Here is a 27283-nt window from a genome sequence, read left to right as displayed (position 1 = left end):
ACCATTAAAAATCTTTGCCTGTGAGAAGGTACCCAAGAAGGGAGAGCAGGACACATAGGGAAAGAGGACCTCTGATTTTCCTTCTAAAACTGATTGATATTTTTAACTCCATGCATGAAATTGCTTTGATACAAAATTAACACGTCTTAAAAAGCATCCTCTGAACATGACAATGCAAAAAACCAAAACAAAACAGGGATTTACTTTCTTATCTGATGTCTGGTGAGCAGAATTGAATCTTTCTTTTCTGATCCTATGTCTTAAGGACAGAAATTCTCACCACCCAGGCCTGCAGATGGAGATGAATTAAAGTTTAGAAGATTGATTACAGTGTGAATTGGTGGCCAAAACACTCTGGATGTTGGCAACGATCCTTTTAAAAGAAAAAATCTCCTACAGTTGCTTGCTTTTGTTTGATTGTCTTCTGCCTAGAAAGGACTAGTTCCTGTCTCCCACACTAAACTCTGCACTTTTGGAGAAGAGGGACCAGGTATCTTTAGTTTACGTATCCTCTGCATATGTTTGATGAATATTTGTTGAATGAATTGATGGAGAGGATAGGATGGAATAGAACAGGAGAATTCTCTTGGGCCTCAGGAAGTCAATGTGTCCACTCCCTTTCCTCCACATGGAAATACATTAAAAACTCCAACGACAGAGACTATCTTACTTCTGCTTTGGGTCTAATGTAGCCAGAGTGCTGTGAGAGCTAAAGGAAACTAGCATGTTCAGGGAAGGAGGGAGCTGAGACATGAGGCTGAAATTCACCAGAAGGTTATGGATTCCAGAATCAGGAATTTGCAATTTTATGATAATTCATGAAAACCAACACATTCTGGCTGTGATCACCTGTGTAGCAGCTCAAGCCACCTCATATCAATCTACAGCCGGTATCAACTCCATTTTTTTCTTATGGATGAGAGCACATTGGGACCAGTTCTCCTCCCTGGATGATTGACAGCCTGTTGTTTTGCCAGATTGTCTGAGGGCATTTGAGGGTGGTGGGGGTGTTGGTTTTCTTTCACTCTGAACCTCAGTGGGAACTCATGGCTCTTTTTTCACTTTCTGAGTCATTGTAGGGGGATCTTACCTGAGAAGGTTGATTTAATTAATGTCTCTGTTATCTACCTGCCACCTTGGAAGCTGCTGTCTTGTTGCCGGAGTTCAAGCTACACAGTGACAGCCCTGTGGGCTACGCCTGCCAGCAAACTCCCATCTACTGTCATCCTTAGCTGCGGAACCTAGAGGCAAGGCAAGGGATGCTTTGATCTTGAGGATGTTCATGTCTCATCCTGAGCGAGTTGACCACAGATAGGTTTAAATCTCACTAACTTCCATCTTAGGGCTTTCCAGATGGTTCATCAGTAAAGAATCCACCTGCAGTGCAGGAGACGCAGGAGATGAGGGTCTGATCTGTGGGTTGGGAAGATCCCCTGGAGGAAAAAATGGCAGCCCACTCCAGTATTCTTGCCTGAAAAATCCCATGGACAGAGGACCCTGGCAGGCTACAGCCCAAAGGGTCACAATGAGCTGGACATGACTGAGCAACAGAGCACACATGCAACTTCCATCTCACAATTTTCTTTGTTAGTCATCCCAAATTCATGAAAGCCATGGTCACCAGCCCATCTCCATTTCAGGTGACAGAAAGGATTCATGATCATGTGGCCTTAGCACATGGCATTGAGTAGACAGGTGACACCATGAACCCACCAGCTTCTTCCTGTGTGAATTTATAAAAATGCTGAAAACAGTACATTTGGATGATAAGAAAGCGTATTGTAAATATCATCAAAGTGCATGACTTGGAAACCCACATTTAATCCTTGTTTCATTTCAGAGTAAATCCTCAATTTCTGTTAACCTAGAGAGATCTGGTGAGAGTCTTGGCCCCTGAAATTAGGAAGAACCTCAGTTTTGAATGAACTCTGACACTTTACAGCTATGTGGCCTTGGTCAAGTCAGTTAATGCCAGTGCTCAGTATAAAATGTGAATGCTGCCCTTATCATCATCATCATCAAAGTTATGATCACTACCATCATCATCAGTATCACCATTATAATTCCATCTATAATCTATAAATTAATCCAGGCTGGGTTAGATTCCTCTCCTAGGGTTGGCACTAGTGGTGAAGAACCCACCTGCCAATGCAGGAGACATAAGAGATGTGGATTTGATTCTTGGGTTGGGACAATCCCCTGGAGAAGGGCATGGCAACCCACTCCAGTATTCTTGCCTGGAAAATTCCATGACAGAGCAATCTGATGGGCTACAGTCCATTGGGTCACAAAGAGTCAGACACGACTATAGAGACTTAGCATGGACTCCCCAAGCACCTTAAACTTCCCCATCTTAGAACACTTCACATGTTACCACTAGACTTCTAAAGAGCATGGAAAGCAGTTTTGCTTGCAAAAAAGTAGAAGAGGAGGGAACCAACTCTTATTGAAACTCTATTATATGCCATATGCTTTGCAAATGTATTCCTAATCCTCAAAGTAATTTTCAATATTTCCATTTCTATCCCCATTTCTTGGTTGGAGAAATGAAGACCCTGGAAAGTTAACTTGACCACAGATGCATAGTTAATATTAATAAGTGTCAGTGACAGTACTGAGAAATTGTCTGCCCAATAATCTTTTTCTACTGGATGATTCTCTAATGAACCAGAAAATTTATTTATTCAGAATCTTTTTTACTCTGACTCTTGTAGGTAATTAAAGTTTTACTGTTTCCCCGTGGGGTCATAGGGGAGGAGCACTCAGGATGGGGAAGAGGCTGGCAGATGGTGTCAGGAAGACTAAATTACATGGCTTAGGGCTGCTAAGATTTTCTAGTCAAACTCCAACCACTTAGAATTAAGAAATTGCACATTCCCCCCCCATTTGCAAAGCTATCCGTGGACACAGGGTGTGCTGAGCAGTCTGGTCATGATGTTTTTATTTGCAGAGAGCTGCTTTGAAAATCTCAGAGTTCTTTGCAAAGAAAATGGCAAACACAGGTTTAAATCACCAATAAAATTAAGTGTTTAAACAAGATTTTCTACAAATAGCACATAATGGACAGATTTCAGATTTCATCAGCTTCAAGTAGCACAGAAGGGAGCCTAAAACATTAAGGCAAGAAGCAGCAGTCCAACTCTAAAGGTCAAGTTAAGGGCTTTTACAAGCAATGCTTGATTCCAGGTGAACACGCATATAGAGGTGATAACATCTGCCAAGACATCTGGGTTGTTACTCAGAAGCACAATATTTAAATTCGTGGAAATGACACCTGGAGGGAATGACACACTCCAGCAACCTTCTTGCTTTACAAAAAGGAATGATCAAAGAAAGATAATATTGTAAAGGTAAAGTATCACATAGTCAGATCAAGAGATCTGAATCTTAGGTATAATAATGATGGGTGGTGACATGATTTTTTACCATGTATCACAACTAGATATTGTCCTAGTCACCATCCTTGAGTGTTATCTATTTAACACCTTGTGAGTCTGTTATTATTAGCCCAGTCTTAGTGATGAGGAAAGAGAGTTCCAGAAGATAAGTAACCAGTCACATAATTAATAAGAGGTAGGCCAGATGTAAGTTAGACCAACCAGCCTAATTACATTCAATTACCCTATGCAATATCTCTAAGGATTAATCAAGTCACTCTCTAGGGTGATAATAAAGCACGTTATATCAGCAGCAACACAGAAAGAAAACATTTTAAGAAAGGTTCCCACATCAGTGACCAAAGTCTTCACCCAAGAGAGAATGTGATGTCCCAGGGAAAACAGAAACACAGAGTTCTCATCCAATTTCTGCTCCTACAAATTGTTCTAAATGGACAGAGATTCTCTGACAGAGCATTTGTTTCCTGATGCCATTTCTAGAGATGGAGTTCTTACTAATGAGTTTAAGAGATCCAGACATTTAAAATTATTTTCAAATTCCCTACAGCTATATCAGATATATTGTGTGTGTGTTTTCTGGGGAAATGGTTGCATCAGATTGCTCAGAGGGACCTAAAATATCCCCTGTTGCCCTCAAAGGAAGATTCTCTGTCCCTAGGTTTTTCAAACCACAAACTCTCCCCTGTCCTCAGTGAGTCCTGGACTACTCAATGATCAGAAAGGCAACAAGGTGTAGTAAAAGTACCATTTTTTCATTTACTCATTCATTTGGGTATTTATCCATCACCTTCCTTAATACCCTGTCCAAGGCAATGGGAATTCATAGACAAAGTCAATTTTAAGGAGCTTCTCATCTAACAGAAAGAAAGATACCTAAGTAGATGATTATAAGGCAGTGTTATGATTTCAGTAATACATATTTACAGGCCACGAGGAGGAGCATCTAATCCAGCCTGAGGGTTGGAAAGATTCTGATCTGAGTGTTAGGTAATGAGCACAGTTAACCAGATGTAGAAGGAAAGGCATTCCAGACAGAGGAAAGAACCAGGCCAGGTAGGAAGAAACAGGATGGTGGATTCACGGGGGAACTTCCAACAGCCTAATTTTCCTAGAACATGAAAATGTAGAGAATGAGAAAAGATGAGTCTGGGGAGATTTCAGGGCAGGCAATGGAGGTTGTCACATGACTCATCTTTATCCTACAAGGAGGAGACCCTGTGAAAGAGTTTAAACAAAACTGTAGGTAATGTAGCTGCAGTGTGGAGAGCGGATTTAGAAAAAATTTCACTGATTAGCCCAGGCATGAAGTAATAAAAAACGTGTACAAAGATAGTGGTGTGCCATTCCAAGTAGACTTGGATCACGTCTTATTCATCATTTTTGTTACCTGTCCCAAACCTACTACAGATATCAACAGGAGCTCAAGTAGCATAGGGTGAATGAAGTGATTAATAGAAAGGATGGAGAGGTGGAGGTCATGTTTGAGAAATATTTCAAGTATTAGATTGGCAGGAAGTGGAAATTAACTAGACATGATAACTGAAGAAGAGAGAGACTGAGGCAGCTTCTAACAGCACAAGCATTGGAGTCTGCCAAACATGGGTGTAACTTCTGTCCTTTGAACTTGAATGGTGCTTGTTTGAGACAACACAGGCAGGAATGGAAGGTGGTAGTGATGGCTTAGTGTGGACTGTTCTTGAGATAGAATGAATCCTTTGTATGTACGTGAAAAAGAGAGAGAATGAAACAGAGAGACAGAGGAGACAGAGTCCCAAAGACAGAGAGCCAGAGAAGAGAAATAGAAAGAGACTAGACAGAAGGAGAATTTTAAAGAAAGGAAGAGAAGACAAGGAAGGAAGAGAGGGAGGAAGGAAAGGGGAGAGGGAGGGAAGAAAGAGAAAAGAAGGAAGGAAAGACGCAAAATTAAGTTAAAGGAAAGGAACAGCAGTGATAAACAGTATGGGGTAGAATGATACAGGAAGGAGAGAAGCACAACAGAGGAGAGAAAGAAAAAGGATGAGAAAGCAGTGGGAGGGTCAGGAGTTTCAATGGGTGTCAATAATGCTCCTGACCTGATACAGTCAGGTATACGGGTGTGTGGATGCTGAGAGGGTGAGTAGAGACAGAAAAAGAAGAGAAAAAGCAGACTCCCCTGGTGGTCCAGGGGGGTTAAGAACCTGCCTGCCCAGGCAGGTGACACGGGATCGATCTCTGGTCTGGGAAGTTCCCATGTACTGCAGAGCAACTAATTCCATGAGCCGCAACTACTGAAGCCCATGAGACTAGAGTCTGTGCTCTGCAACAAGAGAAGCCACTGCAATGAGAGGCCCGCTCATCGCAACTAGAGAGTAGCCCCACTCGCCACAACTAGAGAAAGCCCTGCACAAAAATAAATAAATGAGTATCATTACCATCTTTCTAAATTCCATATATATGCGTTAGTATACTGAAGAAAAAAAATAAATAAATGAATTATTTTTTAAAAATGAAGAGAGAAAGGAGAATGATAGAGACTCAGGCGGGGAGGAGGGGGAGCAGCCCGCACCCTCTTTTGTTATGCAGACAACAGCTCACACTTCATCCTCTGTTACCCGGTATTAGTCTGCTGATCTCTCACAGGACCATGTTGCCTCTGGGCACACCTGCTCAACGAGACGACTGGCACTTAACAAGCCTGGAAGGGACTGTTCCTCCCTTTGCAAGAGTTTGGCTCTCTCACTTTGCCCCCAAGGTGTCCACTGAGGATTCTCAGGCAAGCCCCAGAAACAGCTGAAGTCTAAAGTCACATCATAGGATTTGCTCCAAGATTCTGTTCCGTTCTGGGTGAGGTGATTAGCCAGACCAAGAGGTCCCTTTCTGGAAAGAACCCCATGGTAATTGCTGACAGTTCCCGGATCCACAGATGGAAAAGTTCAGGAATAAGAGAATAATGAATAAGCAATCAGTCTATTCTTGGATCTGCTATTACTGCCCTTCTAATTGGGTGTCTCAGAGTCTCCTGGGATTCCCTAAACGATAGCACTGTTCCCAGAGAGACTGAGAATCCGAGGCCGAAGACATAATAACTCACAACCAAAATTCTGATCGGGATGGATAGCCATTCTGGAAGTGGTGACGAGTTGTCTTATTGTCTTGTTGTCTCTCCTAAAGATCCCCTGTGAGGGCTGGACAGAAAAAATTCCTGACCAGAGAATAGACCTGTTGTGATTCAGCCAAAGTGAGTCCTTGGTCTGCCCACCTCCAGCTGTGTGGCTTCAAGCCAATCACTTCACCAGCCTGAGCCTCACTTTCCTCCTCTAAAATTAGGGTGACTAGTTCCCACCTCATATGACTTTTGTGAAGACTGGTGCTAATGTATGCAAATTGCCTGGCATGAAGTACACTTTCAATAAATGATAGCTATTAGGATTATTATGATGGAGGGCATCTTTGGCAATGACGCAAGGACTGGCTGCCTGACAAATAAGAAGCCAGAGCCACATTTTGAAAGCTGCAACCAAAGTGTGCAGTAGCCCTAATTAGAATTCTCATTAAGTCCTGATAATGAGAAATATGCGAGAAGACACTTTTCAATCTCCCAAGAGAAAACAGGAAGTGGGAGGATTTTTTTAAAAAGTGAAGAAAAGTAACTTTCAATGGCATCTCATTTTCGTCTTCTTAATCTTAGAGAGTGTTAGGAGAAATTAAATGAAATCGCTCTTCTGTGCTCACCTTTTTGACCTCATGGGGGTGTTTCATAATACTCTTGGTCCAAGGATAATGAATGCCCAAGTGGATATAGTTCCTTGCCACTTTAAGTTCTGATGGGTTCTCAAAATAACTGAATAAGTTATAAGGGGGAGCATGATGTGAGTTCGACCCCTGGGTTGGAAGGTCACCTGGAGAAGAAAATGGCAACCCACTCCAGTCTTCTTGCCTGGGAAATCCCATGGACAGAGGAGCCTGACAGGGTACAGACCATGGCATTGAAAGAGTCAGACATGACTTGGCAGCTAAATAACAAAATGGTGTGAGCCAGTAGGTTTGAGCTGCAATTTTTCCTTTTGGTGGTGTCTTTGACTAGTCTTGGTACCAGAGTGATGATGGCTTCATAGAATGATTTTGGGAGTGTTCCCTCTTCTTCAATCCTTGAAAGAGTTTGAGAAAGATTGGCATAAGTTCTCTGTCTATTTGGGAGAATTCCCCAGTGAAGCCATCCAGCCCTGGACTTTCGTTTGCAAGGAGTTTGTTTGTTTGTTTGTTTTTTCACTGAAGTGTTGCTAATTTACAGAGTTGTGATAATTACTGCTACACAGCAAAGTGATTCAGTTATACCTAAATATACATTCTTTTTTTATATTCTTTTTCATTGTGGTTTATCACAGGATATTGAATATAGCTCCAATGAGAGTCTTTTTTTCTTTATTACAAATTCTATTTCACTTCTATTTCACTCGATTGGTCTGTTCAAATGCTTTGTTTTTCTTGATTCAGTTTTGGCAGGCCGTATGGGTCTAACAGTTTGTCCATTTCTTCTAGGTTGTCCAGGTGGGTTTGCAAAAGAGGTTCAGGATTAAGGTTGTAATTGGCAGAACAGCTCTAGAGAACCCTTTTATATGAGGTTTGCCGTATGACATGTGGGTGCCCCAGGTGGCTCAGTGTAAAGAATCCACCTGCCAAACTGGAGTTGTAGGTCCCATCCCTGGGTCGAGAACATCCCCTGGGGAAGGGAATGGCAACCCACTCCAGTCTTCTTGCCTGGGAAATCCCATGGACAGAGGAGCCTAGTGGGCTACAGTCCATGGAGTCACAAAAGGGTTGAACATGACTTAGTGACTAAATAACAACAGTATGACATTGGTACAAAGTAGAAGCTTCAAGGTAGTTCTTTCAGGAAGTGATCCTAAGGAAAAGGAGGAGGGACTGGGCAGAAGAAACAGGGAGGGAAGAAACGCCAAAGACAGAGGGCTTCATGGACCTGAAAACCACTGAACACAGGGGGTTCAGCCCACTGGGACCTCTGTAGAGCTGATGGAATGTACTCAGAATTGTCTGCCCAAGAGGCAAAAGGGCATAATGCATATCACTGACATGCCTCCCACTGGTCATGGTTTGGACCATGGGGTGTGAATTCCTCACACTTTCAGAATCACACATGCTTCTGAATGACTGGACTGGTTCCTGACCTTGTCTTATCCAATGAAGGCAGGAAGGCACTGAGACAGAAAATATGAGCTCTGCAGAATATTAGTGCTCTCTGGGGAGACCTGCAAACTGGTTGCCACAGCCATGGTTCAAGTAAACCCAAATGACTGAGAGGAAGTGAAGTGGGGCTTAAGAGGTGTCTGATGTAGCAAATACAGCAAGGGGCTGAAGTGTTTACATGAATACACTTTGCCTGAAGTTCCCTGGTCTCTGAGAATAGAGCGGTGGGACCTTGGGGCTGGTGCAACCTCACACACGAAGGCCATCACCTTTGACTATTAGAATTTTCCCATCTGCCATTTCAATGGTTCCTGAGAGAAACCCTACAGAATACAGGGCAGGGATGAAGAGCCCTGTTGTGCAGACAAGGAGAGATGCTCAGAGGCCTTCCACAACTACACTGGAGCTTTGGGAGCAGAACCAAGCCCAGGTGTCTAGAAGTGATTCTCAAACTGTGGTCCATCAATCACCCACCTAAGAATTCTTGGTGTTTTTCTGAAAACACTGATTCCAGGGCCCCTAGACCAACTGCATTTTTTTTAACTTCCTCAGGCTAATTTTTTTCAACTTTTTAATTCATATTAGAGTATTAGAGTTGATTAACAATGCTGATGGTTTCAGGTAGACAGCAAAGGGTCTCGGTCATACATACACAAGTGTCCGTTCTCCTCCAAACTCCCCTCCCACGCAGGCTGTCATGTAACACCGAGCCGAGTTCCCTGTGTTCTACAGTAGGACCTTGTTGGGTATCTGTTTTAAATATGGCAGTGTGTACATGTCCATCCCAAGCTCCCTAACTATTCGAGTCTGAATACTGTCTTATACAAGTCACCAACGTTTTCCTCTCCACCCAGAGCAGCTGCCCTAAACGTCACAAGAAAATGGTACCTGGATTCTAACCAACAGAGTCTGTTTCCATGAGACCTTTCTCAAGCCCAAAGCTACTCATCCTCCAGAATCTGAGAATGGAAAAAAAAAAAAGCTGGTTGTTATTCTGGGAGCACCTTATGGGTGCCTTTCCAGGACTGAAATCCAATGTAGGGAGGAATTGGAGATTTTTGACAGCAGAATTCCTGGCCAAGAAGACTGGAGCAATCCTTAAAGATCACAGCCTCTCTATCATATGGATGAGGAAAAACAACATCCAAATTCAATCCCAGTGCTAGAATCAAAACTACAAATTGCCCGATCCCTACCCCAGGGCACTTGGGAGGCCACCCATCTACAAAACAGCGGGAAAAATCACCTCTTGTCCAGACCCTCTCCCCAGCCCTGGCCCCCATCCTCCCAAAGTAATGAGCCATATATTCTATCTGTTAGTTCTCATGGCTGCCTACCTGGGGTGCTAATTTCATTCACCCTCCAACCCATCCTCCCCATGCCCAAGCTTTAACTGACACTCTGGATGGTTTTCTGTTGTCTCTAAGAAACCCTCTGTTACACCTGTGGGTTTGGCTTGAATTGAATCTCCCAGAACTTCACAGATTCTGCAACCTTCAGAGGCGCCTTGGAAAATAACAGCGGGAGGCAGGAACTTCACAGGGCTGAAGGTTGGATATCGTCCAGTTGAAAGAAAGAACTAGGTCTGTGTGGTAGGAGGATGCAAGACAGAACCATAGAGAGGAAGTGAAGGAGGAAGGAAGTGGGGTGGAAGGAAGACGAGAAGGGATCGCATCAAAAAATAAAACATTAACGCATATATGTGGAATCTAGAAAAATGGTACAGATGAACCCGTTTGCAAAGCAGAAATAGAGACACAGATGTAGAGGACAAACGTGTGGACATCAATGGGGGAAGTGGGGGACTGGATGAATTGGGAGATTGGGATTGACCTATATACACTATTTTTAAAAAACTTTAATTGGAGGATAATTGCTTTACAATGTTGTGTTCGCCTCTTCGGTACACCACGTGAATTAGCTGTGAAGTATATATATATTTATATATATCCCTCCCTCATGAGCCTCCCTCCCACCCCCTCCCCATCCCACCCCTCACAGAGTGCCAAGCTGAACTCCCGGTGTAATATAGCATCTTCCCACTAGCTATCCGTTTTATACATGGTCGTGTATACATGTCAATGCTACTGTCTAGATTCTTCTCACCCTCTGCTTTCCCCGCTGTGTCCACAAGTCCATCCCCTATGTCTGCATCTCTGTTCCTGCTCTGCAAATAGGTTCATCACTACCATTTTTCTAGCTCCCATATATATATTCATTAACATACCATATTTGTTCCTCTGACTTACTTCACTCTGTATTCTATATGCATTATTGATGCTACGTATAAAATGGGTAACTAATGAGAACCTACCATACAATACAGGGAACTCTCCTCGATGAGAGGGAGATGAGAGAGAGAGAGCATACAGGAAGGACAGAGTCTGTAATGTACAGGTCTGCCTCCCCCACCCAGTGGCAAGGTCTCGGGAGGCAGTACCTATGTCTGATTCATTTCAGGATACAGATGCTTAGCCCTAAGCCTACCTATAGCAACTGCTCCATAGATATACTGCCAAAGAAATCAGTAAACATAAAGGCATCTCAGCCCAGAACAAAACTACACCAAGTATATCATTATTCTGTTTACAAATGAGAAATGTTAAGTTAGGCTAAATCAGTTCCCTACAAGCTGCAAAAAGATAGGCTGAGATTTTCTCTTGAATCAGGCTGACCCCAAAGCGATGCCCCAATGCCTCCCATTAGCCAAATTTGGACAGATAAATCTTTCAAACTTCCTGTTGGGCCGGGGTTAATGTCCTCCAGAAGTCAGAAAAGGGAGGTATAACCGACAAAGTTGGTGTTTCACCCAGATTTCCTCATGTGTGATCATCACTCAGTCGTGTCTGACTCTTTGTGACCCCATGGACTGTAGCCTGCCAGGCTACTCTGTCCTTGGGGTTTTTCCAAATAAGCACACTGGAGTGGGTTGCCATTTCCTCCTCCAGTGAATCTTCCCAACCCCAGGATCAAACCTGTGTTTCTTTTGTCTTCGGCATGGGCAGGTGGGTTCTTTACCACTAGCACCGCCTGGGACTACTGGTACCACTTCCCCTCACATGCGGTGAGTCAGTGTTCTTGAGGTTACCACCCCTTTGGCTAATGATTGGCAAGTGTAAGAACGGAAGAAGGAAAAGCCCAGCTTCTGTGCTAGGGGTAATTGCAAATTCTGAAGAGTGGTACACATTGGAGTACCCGACACGGGACATTCCCTGAAATTGCATCCTTGTTTGACTTCTTCCCCTTGTGTCTAACTTCTACCATTCCCTTCCACTTTCTCCCGGGATCCCCTTGAAACTTGAACATGTCTTGTCTTGAAATCTGTCTCTGGAGATCCTAACATAAACAAAAGGCAAAAACTAAGCTGGTCTCCAATGAGTAGGAATCAATGATAAACAAATGTTTCATATTAATATCACCTCCAGTTTTTGGAGCATCCACCATCACTGAATGTTTCACACACCTTATCTCAGATGCTCAAACAATACTGCAAGGTAGGTATGATTGTGTCCATTCTAGGGATGAGAAAACCTAGACTCTGAAAAAGCTCAGTCCTTTCTGCCGGGTCACATGGCTTGAAGTGCTAGGAAGAAATTTGAACCCAAGGCTATCTGACATCAAGGATTTCCTCTACCCATGATGTCTCTCTATACGGTACTTGCTTTTCCATTTGTCCATCTTCCATCTTCCCTTGTTTTTTAAGGGAAGGGATGGTGGCAGATGGTCCTTGTATCCTCAAGGACTAGTATAACACTTGGCACACAGTAGATGTTTTGTATTTTGTTGGATGACTATGAGGTGCTTTGAGAGGAAACAAATTCTTCCCTGGCTTCCCAGGTGGCTCAGTGGTAAAGAATCCACCTGCCAATGCAGGAGAAGCAGGTTTGATCCCTGGGTCAGGAAGATCCCCTGGAGAAGGAAATGGCAACCCACTCCCATATTCTGGCCTGGGAAATCCCAGGGACAGAGGAGCCTGGTGGACTGCAATCCATGAGGTCAGAAAGAGTCGGCCATGACTGAGCACTGAACACTTTGGGGAAATTCTCAGAAGTCTCTGTATTTTCACTCAAATTTTATTGAATCAATTTGAAAAAGTATTGAGTAACCATGAAACAGATTCCCACAGCAAATTAAGAGACCTAGGGGGAAGGCTTTAAGACCCACATGGTGTTAACTTTTGGCACCTTGAATGTGGGGACTCCAATGACACCCAACCTATAGAATTCTTGTACATTCAGCTCAACTGCCTTTGATAAGTGGACAGTGAGACACAAAAATGAAATTACAGCATCAAAAACAGCTTCCAATTACCAGAAAATAAGGCACCTGCACATCACAAATTGCCTCTCTAAAATCTTCCCACTTTGTCCCTTTTAAGACAAAGACAATGAACCATTCTATTTGGACGCTGAGATTTTTAAAAATGAGCTGTGCTTTTATAACGTTTTAAAGACAGGCATTATAAGATTTGAATCTAACTGAAACCTCTGAACTTGCAAAGAGGAAAATTTCAAGAGGATGTGACAAAATTATTTCTAGCAACCATGACATTTCTTGATGTGAAATGCTTTCTTTGAACTGCACAACACAGCACAAGTTCGGATTGGAAATCTGACAAGAAAATAAGTGAGATGCCAAGCTGACCATGTAGATAATCCTCCTACAAAGGTTTTACCTCCATAACTGGGTCCAGATCATACCAGAAACTTTGAGAGGGCTAAGTGGGATGTGAGAAATGGTGGAACCAGACACCATAAATGAGGTTTCAAGTAGCACGCCAGCACTTGCTCTGTGACCTCAAATAAGTCATTTAACTTATCAATTTCCTTATCTATGAAATGGAGTTACAAATATTGGTTGCTAGGTGGATTAGAGAGGTGTGTAAATTTCTTAGTACAGAGTAGGAGTTTAGTTAATTAAGATGATGATGATGGGGGTCACCCTGGTAGTCCAGTGGCTGGGATTCCACACTTGCTATGTGGGGGAACCTGATTCAATCTCTGCAGGGAGGACTGGATCCCACATGCCACAACTGAAGGATCCAACATGCCACAGCTAAGACCTGGTGAAAATGGAAGTGATGGTCGCTCAGTCGTGTCCGACTCTTAGTGACCTTGTGGACTGTAGCCCACCAGGCTCCCCTGTCCATGGGATTCTCCAGGCAAGAATACTGGAGTGGGTTGCCATGCCCTCCTCCAGGGGATCTTCCCGACCCAGGCATCGAACCTGGGTCTTCCATATTTCAGGCAGATTCTTTACCATGGGGTTGCCAAGTAAATAAATACATAAAAATAGATGATTTAAAAAAAAAAGATGGTAGTGGTGGTTGTGGCGGTGGTAACAGGGGACATTTATTGACCAGAGCCCTCAGTCCAACAATCCTAGAGGAACTGAGCTGACAAGCAGATCATTCCCCTCATGAGCCCTCAGATGAGACTTTAAGCTTGGCTGAAACACTAACTGCAGATTCGTGGGATGTCCCTAAGCCGTGCTCAGATTCTTGACTCCTGACAATAAATGTGTGCTGTTTTTAAAGCTAAATTTTGGAGTAATTGCATAGTTGTGCTGCAATTGATGGGTTCAATCCCTGAGTTGGGAAGATTCCCTGGAGAAGGAAATGGCAACCCACTCGAGTATTCTCACCTGGAAAATTCCATGGACAGAGGAGCCTGGTAGGTCCCAGTCCATGGGGTCACAAGGAGTTGTACACGACTGAGCAACTGAGCTGCAATTGACAGTGATTCTAAAGCTAGGTGTTCACAACCATATTTACTACCATGGATCTCTTTAATTATGATTTATCCCCTGTAGACCTCTAGATCTCAAAAATTCCTCCTACCAAGAAAACCACATTGAGCAAAAATTTATTTTCTTTCCCAGTTTTTAAATTCATCATAACTATATCTAATTGGATCTGCAGTAAAACCAACTCCTTACCATGCTCATGGCATCACCAACAGCCAAAGAAATGGAGGAAAAAGCACCCAGTGAGGTTCAGATATGTCTCACCCAAAGTAAAGAAGTGTGATATTTCTTCTAATCCCTTCTGCAGGGCCTGGGTATATGATAATTTCTGAGTGAGGTTTTAAAATACTGAAAACACTACCTGTGAGCTGTGCTCAGAACTTTATCTAAATTGCCTCATTTCATTCTCATAATAACTCTCCGACAGATGCTATTATTATGCCCACTTGGATTCAGACGTGGATCCTTGAACTGCAGAGGTCCTACTCTTATCCAAAAGATTCCTCCTAGAGAGGGGAAGTGCAAAGTCATTCAAAATGAAGGCATACTAAGTTAAAATTCCTAGTTTCTGATCTGCTTGCCCCTTCTGGCCCTGTTTTCTTTCTACCTCACAGACCCTAAAGCATTCTGAAGATCAAGTCTGTTTTGTTGGAGAGCAGACTTGAGGACGTGAAGGACAGAGTCATCAACCAAGGCAGCATCAGGCCAACTGCAATGCCTCCAGCTCAGTGACAACTCATAGGATGAATATTGACCAGAGGATACTGCCTGAACCAGAGGAGTCTGTTTTTCCCCAGACTTAGCTGTATCTCCTTGAAACAATTTTAGTTTGCATTAGAGCTCCCAATTATGTATCCCAAAGGTAGCAAGCACAGATACGGATCATGCAAGAATGTGGATTGTTGTGATAACGTCGGCTTTGGAATCATAAAAATCTGGGTTGCGATTTCAACCCTGCCGTTCATGTAAGATCTTGGATGAGCCATTCCACCTCTCTGAGCCTCAGTTTTCTTCATCTCAAAAAGCGGATTGATGCCTCTTCCTCAGAGGACTGTTGAAATCAGGAAACAAGGCAATGCGGGTGCAGTGCCTGAACCAGAAGGAATTGTTACCAGAATTGATACCAGAAGGAATTGTTGCTATTATTATCATTATGATGATTATTATATCTTTCAAGACTGAGAATGTCTGAATTGATAAGACATACTTATTTCAGTCTTAGGTGATAAATATATTTCTAAAGGAAGTGAGTTTTTAAATAAAAGAACCTGAAAATTTCCAGGACAGTGAGGTCCCTGTAATTGGAATCTGCTAAGTACTGGGGCTGGGGAGAGCTTATTTTGAATGGGAGGACATTATTAGAAACTCTCTCCAATATGCCTTTAAATAAATGGTCCTCAGACAAATCTGACAGGAGCTTCCTGAATTTCTGAAACCTGCCTTTTTCCTTGGGGAGGGGAGAAACACTGGAAACTTCACTGGGAGACACCCCAGGTTCTGACTGGCCTCACTCCAGGGAGTAGTGAGGACATTTAATTGCAAAAAAAAAAAAAAAAAGAAAAGTATACCCCATGGTATGTGGTCAAGGAGTTGAGTTTCCATCACAAATACCTGGATTTCATTCAGCCCTGGCACTGACTTGCTGTGTGCACTGACTTTGTGCAAATGTAATCTCTCTGAGGGGCTTCCCAGGGCTTGCTAGTGAATTTGCCTGCCAATGCAGGAGACTCAAGAGACACAGGTTTGATCCTGGGTTGGAAAGATCCCCTGGAGTAGGAAATGACAGCCCACTCCAGTGTTTTTGCCTGGAGAACTCCATGGATAGAGGAGCCTGGTGGGCTACAGTCCATGGGGTCGCAAAGAGTCAGACATGACTGAGCAACTGAGCACACAGCATGCAGTCTCTCTGAGCCTGTTTCCTCTGGGAGTGGTGAATAATAAAATGCTATTTCCTAGGGTTATCATGAGGATTCACTGAAATAATAATCAGGACAAGAGAAGCCAACTCAAGTGTTTACTGAGTTAATCAATGCCTTTTAATCTATTGTTTTATTTCTCGTAACAGCCATTAATAAAGATACTCTAATTGTTCTTATTTTTAAAAGATGAGAAAACAGAAGTATGGAGAAAATAGGTAAGTAGCTCCAAGTCCCATGAATCCATGAGAGCTTAACCCAGACTTGCAGACCATCAAGGGGATCTATGGATGGAATTTAGTGGGTCTGGGAACTTGGATGGTACAAAATGACATCTTCACATTTGGTTCACTAGCCTATCATTGAAATGTAGTATGTCCCTCAACTGGTGATGATGTCACCAACAGAAGAACAGATACTGTCACATCAAATTGCAGGGGTAGCAGAGAGCTCAAAGGATTGTTTGTGCTTCCTGCATATGGAAACTTATCATTAGGTCTTGTTATTGAATGCATGAATTAAAAATTGAATATATTACTATATGACATGTGGATTTTAAAATATTTTTATCAGTGTTATTTCAAGATGATAGGTTTATTTTGTAATCCTATGCATTTTGTTCTATGCATTTAAAAATCATTGTTTTGAGAAAGGACTGTGGGTGTCACCAGACCAACAAAGGGGTCCATGACTCATAAAAAGTTAAGAACCTCCACCATAGCACATAGCTGGTGTGTGTGTGTGTGTGTGTGTGTGTGTGTGTGTGTGTGTGTGCACATTTAGTCATGTCTGACTCTTTGTGACCCCATGGACTGTAGCCCTTCAGGCTCCTCTCTCCATAGTATTTTCCAGGCAAGAAAACTGGAGTGGGTTGCCATTTCCTACTCCAGAATCTTCCCAACCCAGGGATCAAACCCACATCTCTAGCATCTCCTGCACTGGTGGGCAGATTCTTTATCACTGCACCAGCTGGGAAGCCCCACATAACTGTTAGAGCAATGAAAAGCCCTTAGCATAGAGCTAGGTATAGAGCAAGCATTCAGTGCACAAAAGTCATTACCATAGTGATTGTTATTACACCCAGCAAAATCTTGTTTATCTAGGAGAAAACTTTGGAACTAGTAGCATTGAAAGGAGTCAATGCTACTAATGATACCAGATGACACACTGATGGGGAGGAAGACCATTCAGTCGAGTGACACAGCACAATTGGAGATTATCCATCCCAGCTTCTTCCTTCTTGGGATGAAGAAATAGAGTCCCAAGTGGGCTATTTTCAGGGCTCAGAGCACATGGCAAATTAGTGCTGGAATCAATACCAGCAACCAGCTCTTCAAGAGTCCGTCCTCTGTCCATTAGAGAACATGACCTTCCAACATTGGACTTGAAACTGAAGGGTGAAGGTCCCTCTCTTTGGAAGCATACATCTTCCTTCCATTTCCTCCTGCATCCCAAACTCCACAGGATGAGCCCACAGATATAGGATGATCAGGAAACTGGCGTAATACAAATGTGTGAGGAGGCCATGTCTATTACAAACACTGAATCTGGGGCCCCATTCAGACTGACGGAGCTTGGGAATCATTATCTTTATCAAGTGTCCCCGCTGACTCACAGCCTCATGCAAATGAGCACTACTGTGTGGGAGTTAAAGCATGAGGTCTGGAGTTCGAATCCCAGTTCTACTACTTAATAGTTGAATGGCTTTCACAAAATTACTCAAATTTTGGGTTTCCTTGGTGGCTCAGTGGTAAAAAATCAGCTGGCCAATGCAGGAAACATGGGTTTGATCCCTGGGCTGGGAAGATCCCCTGGAGGAGGAAATGGCAACCCACTCCAGTGTCTTTGCCTGGGAAATCCCATGGGCCCAGGAACCTAGCGGGTTGTAGTCCAGGGGGTCACAAAAGATTTGGACTCCACTCAGCAACTAAACAACAACTCAAGTTTTAGATAAATCTCTCACCTCCAAAGCTAATAGTGCCTGCCTTATGCAGTTGTGAGGGTCCAGTACGACAGTCCCACCTAGCCTTCAGCAGTGGCTCATCCTGAGAGCTCTACAAATATAATTTATAGGGTGGTGGCTGTTGTTACTGTCTGTGTTTTGTAGCCAAGATTCACTGATGGAAGACTGTCACTGCCCCCCACTGCCCACAGAGGTATGAGTCTCTGTCCTAGGATAGCATCTGTGGGGAAGGGGTGTGCTGTTCAATGCCTCCATGGATCTGAACCATTCCCAAGTGCTGGAAAAGCATCCTCTGCCATCCAGCTTATCTGACGACCAGAGCTATGTCCCAGGGAGAAAGCCAAGACATCTGCTCTGGGAGATACCAAGTGACCCACGACCAGTGTAGGATCCCAGATCCCAGACTGAGGACCCTCACTCTGACTGCAGTTTGGGATCCACAGTCCTCACGGACAACTTCTCCAAGTATCCAGAGGGTGGAAGCTTCATTCCTAGGAGGTTCTAGACATCTGGGTGTGAACAGCTCCTGTGAGCCCCTGCCCCCATCCCTGTGTCTTTAAGACTTCCCATTAGCATCAGGGCGTGGGTGGGGAAGGGCTTTCCAGGTGGTTCATTGGTAATGAAAGCCGCCTGCCAATGCAGGAGCCACAGGAGACCCAGGTTCGATTCCTGGGTCAGGAAGATCCCCTGGAGGAGGATATGGCAACACTCTCCCATTGGCAGAGGAGCCTGGCGGGCTACGGTCCATGGGGTCACAAAGAGTGGGACATCACTGAGTGACTGAGCATGCACACAGGCATGAGTGGGGAAAAGATAGTCCCCTTGCTTTGTCCTGTTCTCTCTTCTAAGCCCCCTCACCCTACCATCCCTGTGTGTGGGGCTTTCTCTACCACCATGGAAATCCCTCTGTCCTAGCACATGATGGCCTGGGACTGTGTGAACACGAACACCCCCTGAAAGCAATGCTCACATGAGGTCTGATGGGAGTTGATGTGTAAGCACCCCAGCTCCATGCCCACTTGGGTGGGATAATTCTCCCAGTTTCCCTGCAGCATTAAACTCTAGTCACTCAGAGTGGTAGCTGACATGATTGAGCATTCTTTATGGGCTGGTTTCCTTCCCATGTTTCTTTCACCTCCTCACCCCTTACCAGTGTTCCCTTCATGTCTCAAATAAACTCCTTGCACCAAATCCTTCTCTCAGAACCCCTCCCCGGTAGAACCACATTAAGGCAGATTTCTACCTGAGCATTCAAACTTAATGCTATTGGAAGCCAGACAGGAAATGAAATTCAGTAAATAGTAGAAGAATCCAGTCTCCCATACTTTTTCAATATTTGTGTCTTTTACAAACCTCGTCACTGGTAACAACAAAAGTGCAAATCTCAGCAAGATTCCTGACCATGTTGAATAGATTTAGTGATGATAAGAGAGATTGATCTGTGTTATACACCTCAAGGCAGGAAGTGAAGTAAGAGACAGGACAGACTCTTCCCCAAAACCTTTCAAAGTCTCCCAGAAAATTTGTCGCAGTTAATTAAAAATTTCCTTTACCTGTAATGATTTCCCATATATTTAGAGTATTAAACATTTAGCTCTCAATACTGCTGTTCACTGGTGAAAACTCAGATCAGGATGTAGGGCCCTAGAAAGATACATGGCAACCCCAAAAGCATCACATATAATCAGTTTTATTGCCAGGTAAGAAATTCATATTAATATAGTGAATACATATGTTTACAAATAAACATTCTTAGAAAACAAACAAATGTTTTTATTCATCATTGTAGGAAGTATTATTGGTATCATAAACTCTGCAGTTGTTGACAAGTATTAACACAGGTTTACTTGCAGAACATACGGTTACTAAAATATTTGCACATAAAATATGCTCCATTTACACACAAAAAGAACCTGGGGAGAGTTAGATGGGGATGCCAGGTGGAGCCCAAGGCGGATGAAGGATGAGATATTCTGGAGGGCAAAGAGAAGTCAGATTCTGGTCCCACTGGGTTGGAAGTGGGGGAGTAGCTAAGAATAAGTAGAGGCAAGAGCCAGGGCATGGGATGAGAAGGTGGTCTCCCTGCTGTGTTCCAGTTTCTGTCTTCTAAGTCTCCCCATTCTAGCTAGAGGATCCTTGCTGATACACGGCCATCATAGTTCTACAGGTCATCCTTCAGGGTACTCTTCCAGTATCAAAAGGTCTGTCCACTCTCCCTAGAAGAAGCCAAAAAATAAACTTCCCTCACTCCCCCCACATGAGTTCAGCTCCCAAAGCCAAGAGGGAGGTAACGAGGCTAAGTATTGGATTTGCCAAAAAGTTTGTAACACCTCACGGAAAAACCCAAATGAAAATTTTGGCCAACCCAATACTGTTCTTGGATTCTCACCACTGCTACTTCTTATGGACCATGCTGCAACTTCACTGCCAAAATTATAGCTGCGGACTCCCAACTAACAAAATTCACTGGAGGCAGTTTACTTGGAAGAGAAGGAACATGACGAATACATCCTGTAGATTCAGAGACCAAGAAAGATCCTTAATCAGGGCTGGGGTAAAGGTCACACAATAGGGATTGAGGGCAGGGAGCAGAAACCAGCTAAATGGGAGACTAGAATGAGAGAACTTCTGAGCTGAAGGAAACCTCACCAAATGAGCCAATCCTGTATTTCCTGAAGCACGTGTTGTGTACCACTAGCAAATGCAAGACGAATTTAAGTAGTACATGCATAGGGCACTAATTAACATTTTCACGTAGGAAATGATTCCTTTTTCACTTTCGTCAGTCCATTTGATTACTTCAAAGACAAAGTCTCCACTGGGGGCTAGAATATCTTCAGCGACTCTTGAATGTCTGCTAATCTGTTTTGAATAAAGAAAAGGGCTTCCCTGATGGCTCAGTGGTAAAGAGTCCGCTTGCCAGCAGGAAACGAGGACTCGATCCCTGGATCAGGAAGATCCCTTGGAGAAGGAAATGGCAACCCACTTCAGTATGCTTGCCTGGGAAATCCCACGGACAGAGGAGCCTGGCGGGCTACAGTCCATGGGGTCGCAAAGGGTCAGACATGACTAAGCAACTGAAAACCAACAATAACAATAAAGAAAAGGGGAGAGGAAGAGAGGAGGGAAGGAAGGAAGAGAAAGTGGGAAGCAAAGGTCAGGCTCGGACCCTTCCATGCGCAATAGTCTGTAATCAGAACTTAATAATTTTACACTTACTTCCTGGTTAGGATGGCTGCCACTGAGGAATACTGGTTTTCTATTTATGATACTGGCAGGAAGTTTTCCTTTCAGAAGGTAAATGTATTAAAAATGCACCAATTTATCACTGAAATTAAGCAGGTCTCTGGGTAATGTTAGCAAATAACACTTCCTGCTCCCCTGATTCTAACACCAGCACTTTTTATACATTCTTTATTCAAAGCCACTAGACTCAGGACACATAGAGCCATATACTAAATAAATGTCACTGAAGATTACAAGGGAAGGTCTAATATTCTCTAAATCTGATTTCAAATAACTTATTTATTGAAGTTAGAACACTAATAATGAAAACCCATAAGACATAGAAGATACTATATGCATGAAAAATGGCCCTCATATTATAAATAACTATGCATTTCCCTCCATTCCCACTTGGAAAGAAATGAGTCTGAGACCTTCCTTTGTCAGAAATGTCTTGGAGTTCTGTGTAGTTAATGCTAGATGGTTGTTGTGTATATGTTTAACAAATGTTGATCTCTTTTCATTTTAAGTATCTGTGCTGTTTTCTGGCTGTTTCTTTTTTAGGTACATGACAATGCTGTTTATATGGTCATGTAAAAAGTTATGAAAAATGCATCAATTTAGGTACAAGTATTGTGACAGGGACACACAGACATGCCAGAAGTGTGTTGCAAGTACACAGATAACTAACATCAAGGAGACACTGACCAAGCCCCACCGTGTTTACTTTACAGTGGGGAGCGCTGGGACTTCAGCCGAGAGGCTGAGAAAGCAAGCACTGAAACCCCCATCTCTGCTTCATCTAGCGCAGAGCCTTGGTCTGCACAGGGATCCAAAAGGAGGTCTTCTGGGCACGATTTCATTTTTTTTCATTTTCATTTTCAGAAAGCTTGAAAATCTTGATCTCTTCCCCAATTCCCCACATAGTAAATGGAAGACTAAAGCCCAGAGAGATGAAATGCATGGTGCATATCCCCAGATCAGCCGGGAGTAAGGAATAAACATTTTCCCTGATGCCATGACGTCAGAGTGCAGAGATGAGGAGGCAGAATGCTGAAGTCCAGCATTCCAGGAAGGGTCTTGTCAGACCAGACCACATTTAGTTTCTGACAACTGCAGACCTAGGGGTCTCTCCGAGGCTCCTGTTAATTAGCCAAACCCTTGAGGGACTGATTGAAAACCTCTCACATTAAATGCAAATCTCTTCTCTGTCAGTTCCCCGCTTTGGACTTCCACTAAACAAATCAGCTTCCTTCATGGTTCAGTGGCAAAGAATCTGCCTGACAATGCAGGAAATGCAAGTTTGATCCCTGGATGGGGAAGATCTCCCAGAGAAGGAAATGGCAACCCACTCCGTATTCTTGCCTAGGAAAACCCCTGGATGGAGTAACCTGGCAGGCTATAGTCCATGCGATGGCAAGAGTCGGACATGACTTAACGACTAAACCACCACCACCAAGCAAATCAAACTAGCAGGAAAACTGTCTTTGTTGGGACATCCTTTAGCTATGAGAACCAATCTGAATACCCACCTCGGGGGATCATGAATCGGGATGAATGCACCACAGTATCTGGGGAGTTGGTTTGGAGGGACAGTGGGAATGATGGGACCCAGAAATGCTTGGGAAGCTAAAAGATCATGGGACTCATGGAGTTTTGAGGGTGTGGGTTGTAAGGAGGTCTTGGTCTTTGCAAGTTGCAACAGCCCCCTCAGAGTGTGTGATGGGGTGGGCTCACCAACAAAAGGAGGATGGAAACAACTTCTACTACTGCAGAAAGACAGGAGGGAGGAAGGTGAAAGAACACAGGTTGCACTTGAGAAACAAGACTGTCATTCAACAGTGACACATTGAAGGCACCACCCACGCTTATGACATTTTCAGTCCAAAGCAGTTGAAATTCGGCAGCGGCGGCGGCAGCAACAGGCTGAAAGGGAAGGGAGTCAGGGATAGACAGTTAACAGAGAACTGGGGTTTGTGTCTGTTTCTTATCTCAGAGGCAAGGGGGCAATGCCAGAGATCACAGGCTCTGCGTCCCCTTCTCGCCTCTCGTTGACATCTCAACTGTGAATTTTGTTTGTTCTTGATGATGATGTTGATTTTCTAGGTCTTGAAAATGTTGGACCAAAATTACTTTGCTGTTCTTGTCTATGTGGTAGTGGGATCCTACTGTATTTTTCTTTTTTAAAAAATAGTTATTGAAGACTCTCTGGACCCTTTTCCTGCCATACAAGCCTACCCCTCCCATTTCCACGGTCTTTATGGGAGTTGTCTAAAAATGTCCTCTCTTTCCCATCACCGTAGGTGGGTTCAGGGTCTGTTTATTTTTTGTGAGTTTGAGTGTATGTTGTTTTTGCTTCCAATCTTGATGATATGAAAAGTACTAAAAGCATGGTGATGGTGGTGGGGTCCAGTTACTATCTCGTGCTTAGCAAAGTTTTGTGTCCATATCACTACTTCCTGGGATTAGGAAATGCTTATCATGGGCACACACGACCCCTTTTCTCTACCCCACCCTTTCCACCCTTTTCTCACTTTTTCACCCAGAAACAGACAACACGTGGTAAATGGTATATGTGCTCAACTGGACAATTTCTCTAAATTGTGCTACCTTTTTTTTTTTTTTTTTCCATCATGGATTTCAGTTTCAAGTTAGGAGGAAAAGAAAAAAATCAGCCCCATGGTTTGGGCGTGTGGGTCGGCCACCTCAGCCCTGAAGTTGAAAGAGGGTGCCTCAAGTTACCCCTTGGCTGTACTGTGGACCGTCCACGCTCCAGTCTTGCTCAGCTGCCCACCGACACGCATTAGGCAGGACGCAGGAAAAGCATGATTCCATGTCACCAGTAGGTTTATCATCAGTTGGTGTGGAGGGTGAGTGTGAAGGTGGGTGTGCTGGCGGGGGACAGGGAAGACGTGGGCTGGGGTATTTTTTGCCTCTCTCAGTTGAGTGTGGTCTCCAGGATGTCCCCTGTGGCGACAGCTCAGACAGTCACTTCCGTTTTGCTGTTGGTGATGAAGTATGGCTGTGGGGGTGGGTAGTGCGGGGTGCGAGTTCCCAAGGGGTCGCTGGAGCCTGACTCAGCCGTGCCAAGCTTGCCCTTATTCCCATAAGCCTGTTGCCGCCGGAGAGACTGATCCTTGGGGTCCCAGCTCTTAAAGTTGGCTGTGGAGTTGTAGGCCAGGGGGTGGGGGGGCGTCTTGTTGGTGCGGGACTTCTGTCCATTCTGCTTGGCGGGGCCGTGCTCAGGGCTGAAAGCCCGCGGCTCATCCTCCACTCGCACAGGATGCAGCGGTAAGTTCCCCTTGGCAGCCAGCTCAGCCAGGTGCCGCCGCTTGGAGTAGAAGTCATCGTTTACCTTGTCGGCTGTACCATGGGACAGGTAGGTGGACGAAGGAGGGGAAGAGAGAGCAGAGAGAGGGAGAGAGAGGAGAGAGAGAAAGACAGTTAGGGATCAGCCAGGTCAACCCAAGAACAGCATCTCAGTGGGCCAACAGTCCAACGAGACACACACTAGAAACACCACCTGGAGCAGACAGAAGGAAGGAAGACAGGGCCATGTGTTCTTCACAAACAAGACCACAACCAAGAAGGTGAGGGCATCTCCAGTGGAATCTCTAGCTTCCCCCACCTCAATCCTTCTTCCCTCACCATCACACCTAGCACTCTGCCCTCCTTGCCTTTCTCATAAAATGCCAGTGCTGTTTCATCATGATGAAAATGATACCTCCTCATTAGAGAAGATATTGAACACATTGAAAAATATTCATATCTATCAGCTACTGCCCCAAACAATTGATATCAATACTTGTGTATATTTTCTCTTGTTTTTCTTAACAGCTTCCTTTGGAATTTGCATCAGTGCTCTCATTTTTTGCTTTCAGCAGTTAAGCAGACCGGTGTTCAAATCCCACTTCTGACACCTACTAGCAGTGTAACTTTGATAAATAACTTTTATTACCATCAGCTTCTGCATCAGGAAAGTGGCTTCAATAAAAAGACTATTTCATAGGGTTGTTTAGTGGGTTAAGTGATATGCAATGTGCTTACGTGTTAGTCACCGTTATTATCATCATTGTTATGAATGATTGTAATTTCCCACTTTCTAACAAGCATTTCCACATATTGTTATGAATCACTAACAAAGATCACTCTAATACCTACATAATATTTCAGTGAACAGAACTACAAAAATCAATCAATTGTCCTATTGATGAACATTCAAGCGGTGCCAACATTTTGCTAATATAAATGAAGCTGAAATGAGAATTTTCTAGACTAAAGCTCTCTTTGTATTTAGAATTCTGAATGTAAAATCATTCTTAAAATATCTTTCAATCTATATCAGAGGATGGAAAACTATAGCCCACAGATCAATCTAGCTCCCACCGGTTTTTGTAAATAGTTCTGCTGGAATCGTCCCCAGACCCATTCTGTTACCTACTGTGGCCGCTTTTGCTCTGCAGTAGTAGATTTGAGTACTTGTGACAGCGACTGCATAGGTTACATAGCCTGAAATGTTTACTATCCAGCCCTGAAATGAATGATCTGAAGTAGAATTACTTGGCCAAAGGGTATAAACATTATTAAGGCCCTTTACACATATTGACAACTTTGCTACAAAAGAATTACACCAATTTCCACTTCATTCATTATCCTTTACAGCACTGAATGACTCACTTCTTTCTTTTTTGTTGTTCTTCCTTCCCTGCCTTCTTCCTTCTTTCCTTTCCTTCTCGCTCAATTTATTTAATAAACTTCTGAGACCTTTATATTTTATTTTCTCTCACAATTCTTTTATTAGGAGAGCCACTATACCTTTAAAGTTACCGTGTTATCAATAAACTTTTGAGCTTACATCTCTCAGGAGCCCAGAAAAATGTGCTGCTCTTTTACCCACACTTCTAATATCTCATACTGTTCCACGTGTGAATGTATGTAAATTCATGGAGGTCATTGCCCTTCTATGTTTATTTTCTCATTTGATCCTTTCAACAACTACAAGAGGTGGTAAAGATGGGGATTATGACACCTGCTTGACAGATTAAGAAACTTTCAAGCTAAGGCATGTGAAATTATTTAACTGAGGTTACTCACTGCTAGTGACTGAGCCAAAGTAGAACCTAACTCCAATAGATGCTATTTGATGCTTTTGAAAGGTTGCAGAGGGAAAGGTTTGCTTTCAGGAATAAGTGGACAAATATGCCCCCCTGCCCCCCTCTGCTTCTGTAGCAGAAAGCACTCATTGAGCTCTTTCCTAGTAGGTGTGGCCTGTACTTAAACTCCTCAGCACGATGCCCCAAGAAGCCACAAGTTAACTTTCTAGGCTCCATACAGTTTAAGTTGGGTTTCTGTCCATGTTTAATACAAACATCCCTGCAAAAATGCAATCTTTCAAGAGAATGCTCCCCTCTTCCTTGAATTCTAGAGCTGTCTGAAGACACAGAATATCAATTCCAAAAGGAACCATGGGATAGCTACCGACATGGGAATGAGTTATTCAAGTCAATAGTAAAACTGCTGTCTTCTAGAGGAAAGTTCTAGGTTTCCAGTGTCATAATGTTTCAACAGAAGGATGCTCTGACACTGTCTCCTTGGTCTTCAAAATTCATGTATCCAGTTATCTTCAGGACAGAGTAACTGGCATCTCCCACTCAAGGTGGTCAAGCCTGCATACATCAACACCACTCAGTCTGTTTCTTCAGGTTCTTCCTTCTCTTGAGAGTGGGAACACCAACTCTCTGGTTACTCAAGCCAGGAACACAGGTGCAGGAGCTGATGCCATCTTCCTCTTCTCCCCAGCACAGCTGCTAACCCACAGGTCCTTCCAGCTGTATCTACCAAATGTCCCTCTA

At 43.6% G+C, this 27283-nt stretch overlaps 1 protein-coding gene across 3 annotated transcripts in view; it reads right to left on the bottom strand.

Moving 5' to 3' along the window:
• The window catches only part of SHISA9 (shisa family member 9), a 515393-nt gene that overhangs the window by 151094 nt on the left and 337016 nt on the right, over positions 1-27283 (bottom strand). For 2 of the 3 annotated variants that reach the window (XM_043914350.1, XM_043914352.1), the window contains one exon: positions 19881-24794. The exons of the other annotated variant lie outside the window; for it this stretch is intronic. In XM_043914350.1, coding sequence (XP_043770285.1) covers positions 24412-24794 — 383 coding nt within the window. In that variant the 3' untranslated portion in view covers positions 19881-24411. Of the gene's footprint in view, positions 1-19880; positions 24795-27283 lie in introns of those variants that run through there. 3 annotated transcript variants of the gene reach the window in all.

This window comes from Cervus elaphus, chromosome 10 (genome assembly GCF_910594005.1).
Source record: "Cervus elaphus chromosome 10, mCerEla1.1, whole genome shotgun sequence".
Taxonomy (NCBI): domain Eukaryota; kingdom Metazoa; phylum Chordata; class Mammalia; order Artiodactyla; family Cervidae; genus Cervus; species Cervus elaphus.
Note: the sequence above shows the minus strand (reverse complement) of the source record. Positions and strands in the feature narration are given on the sequence as shown.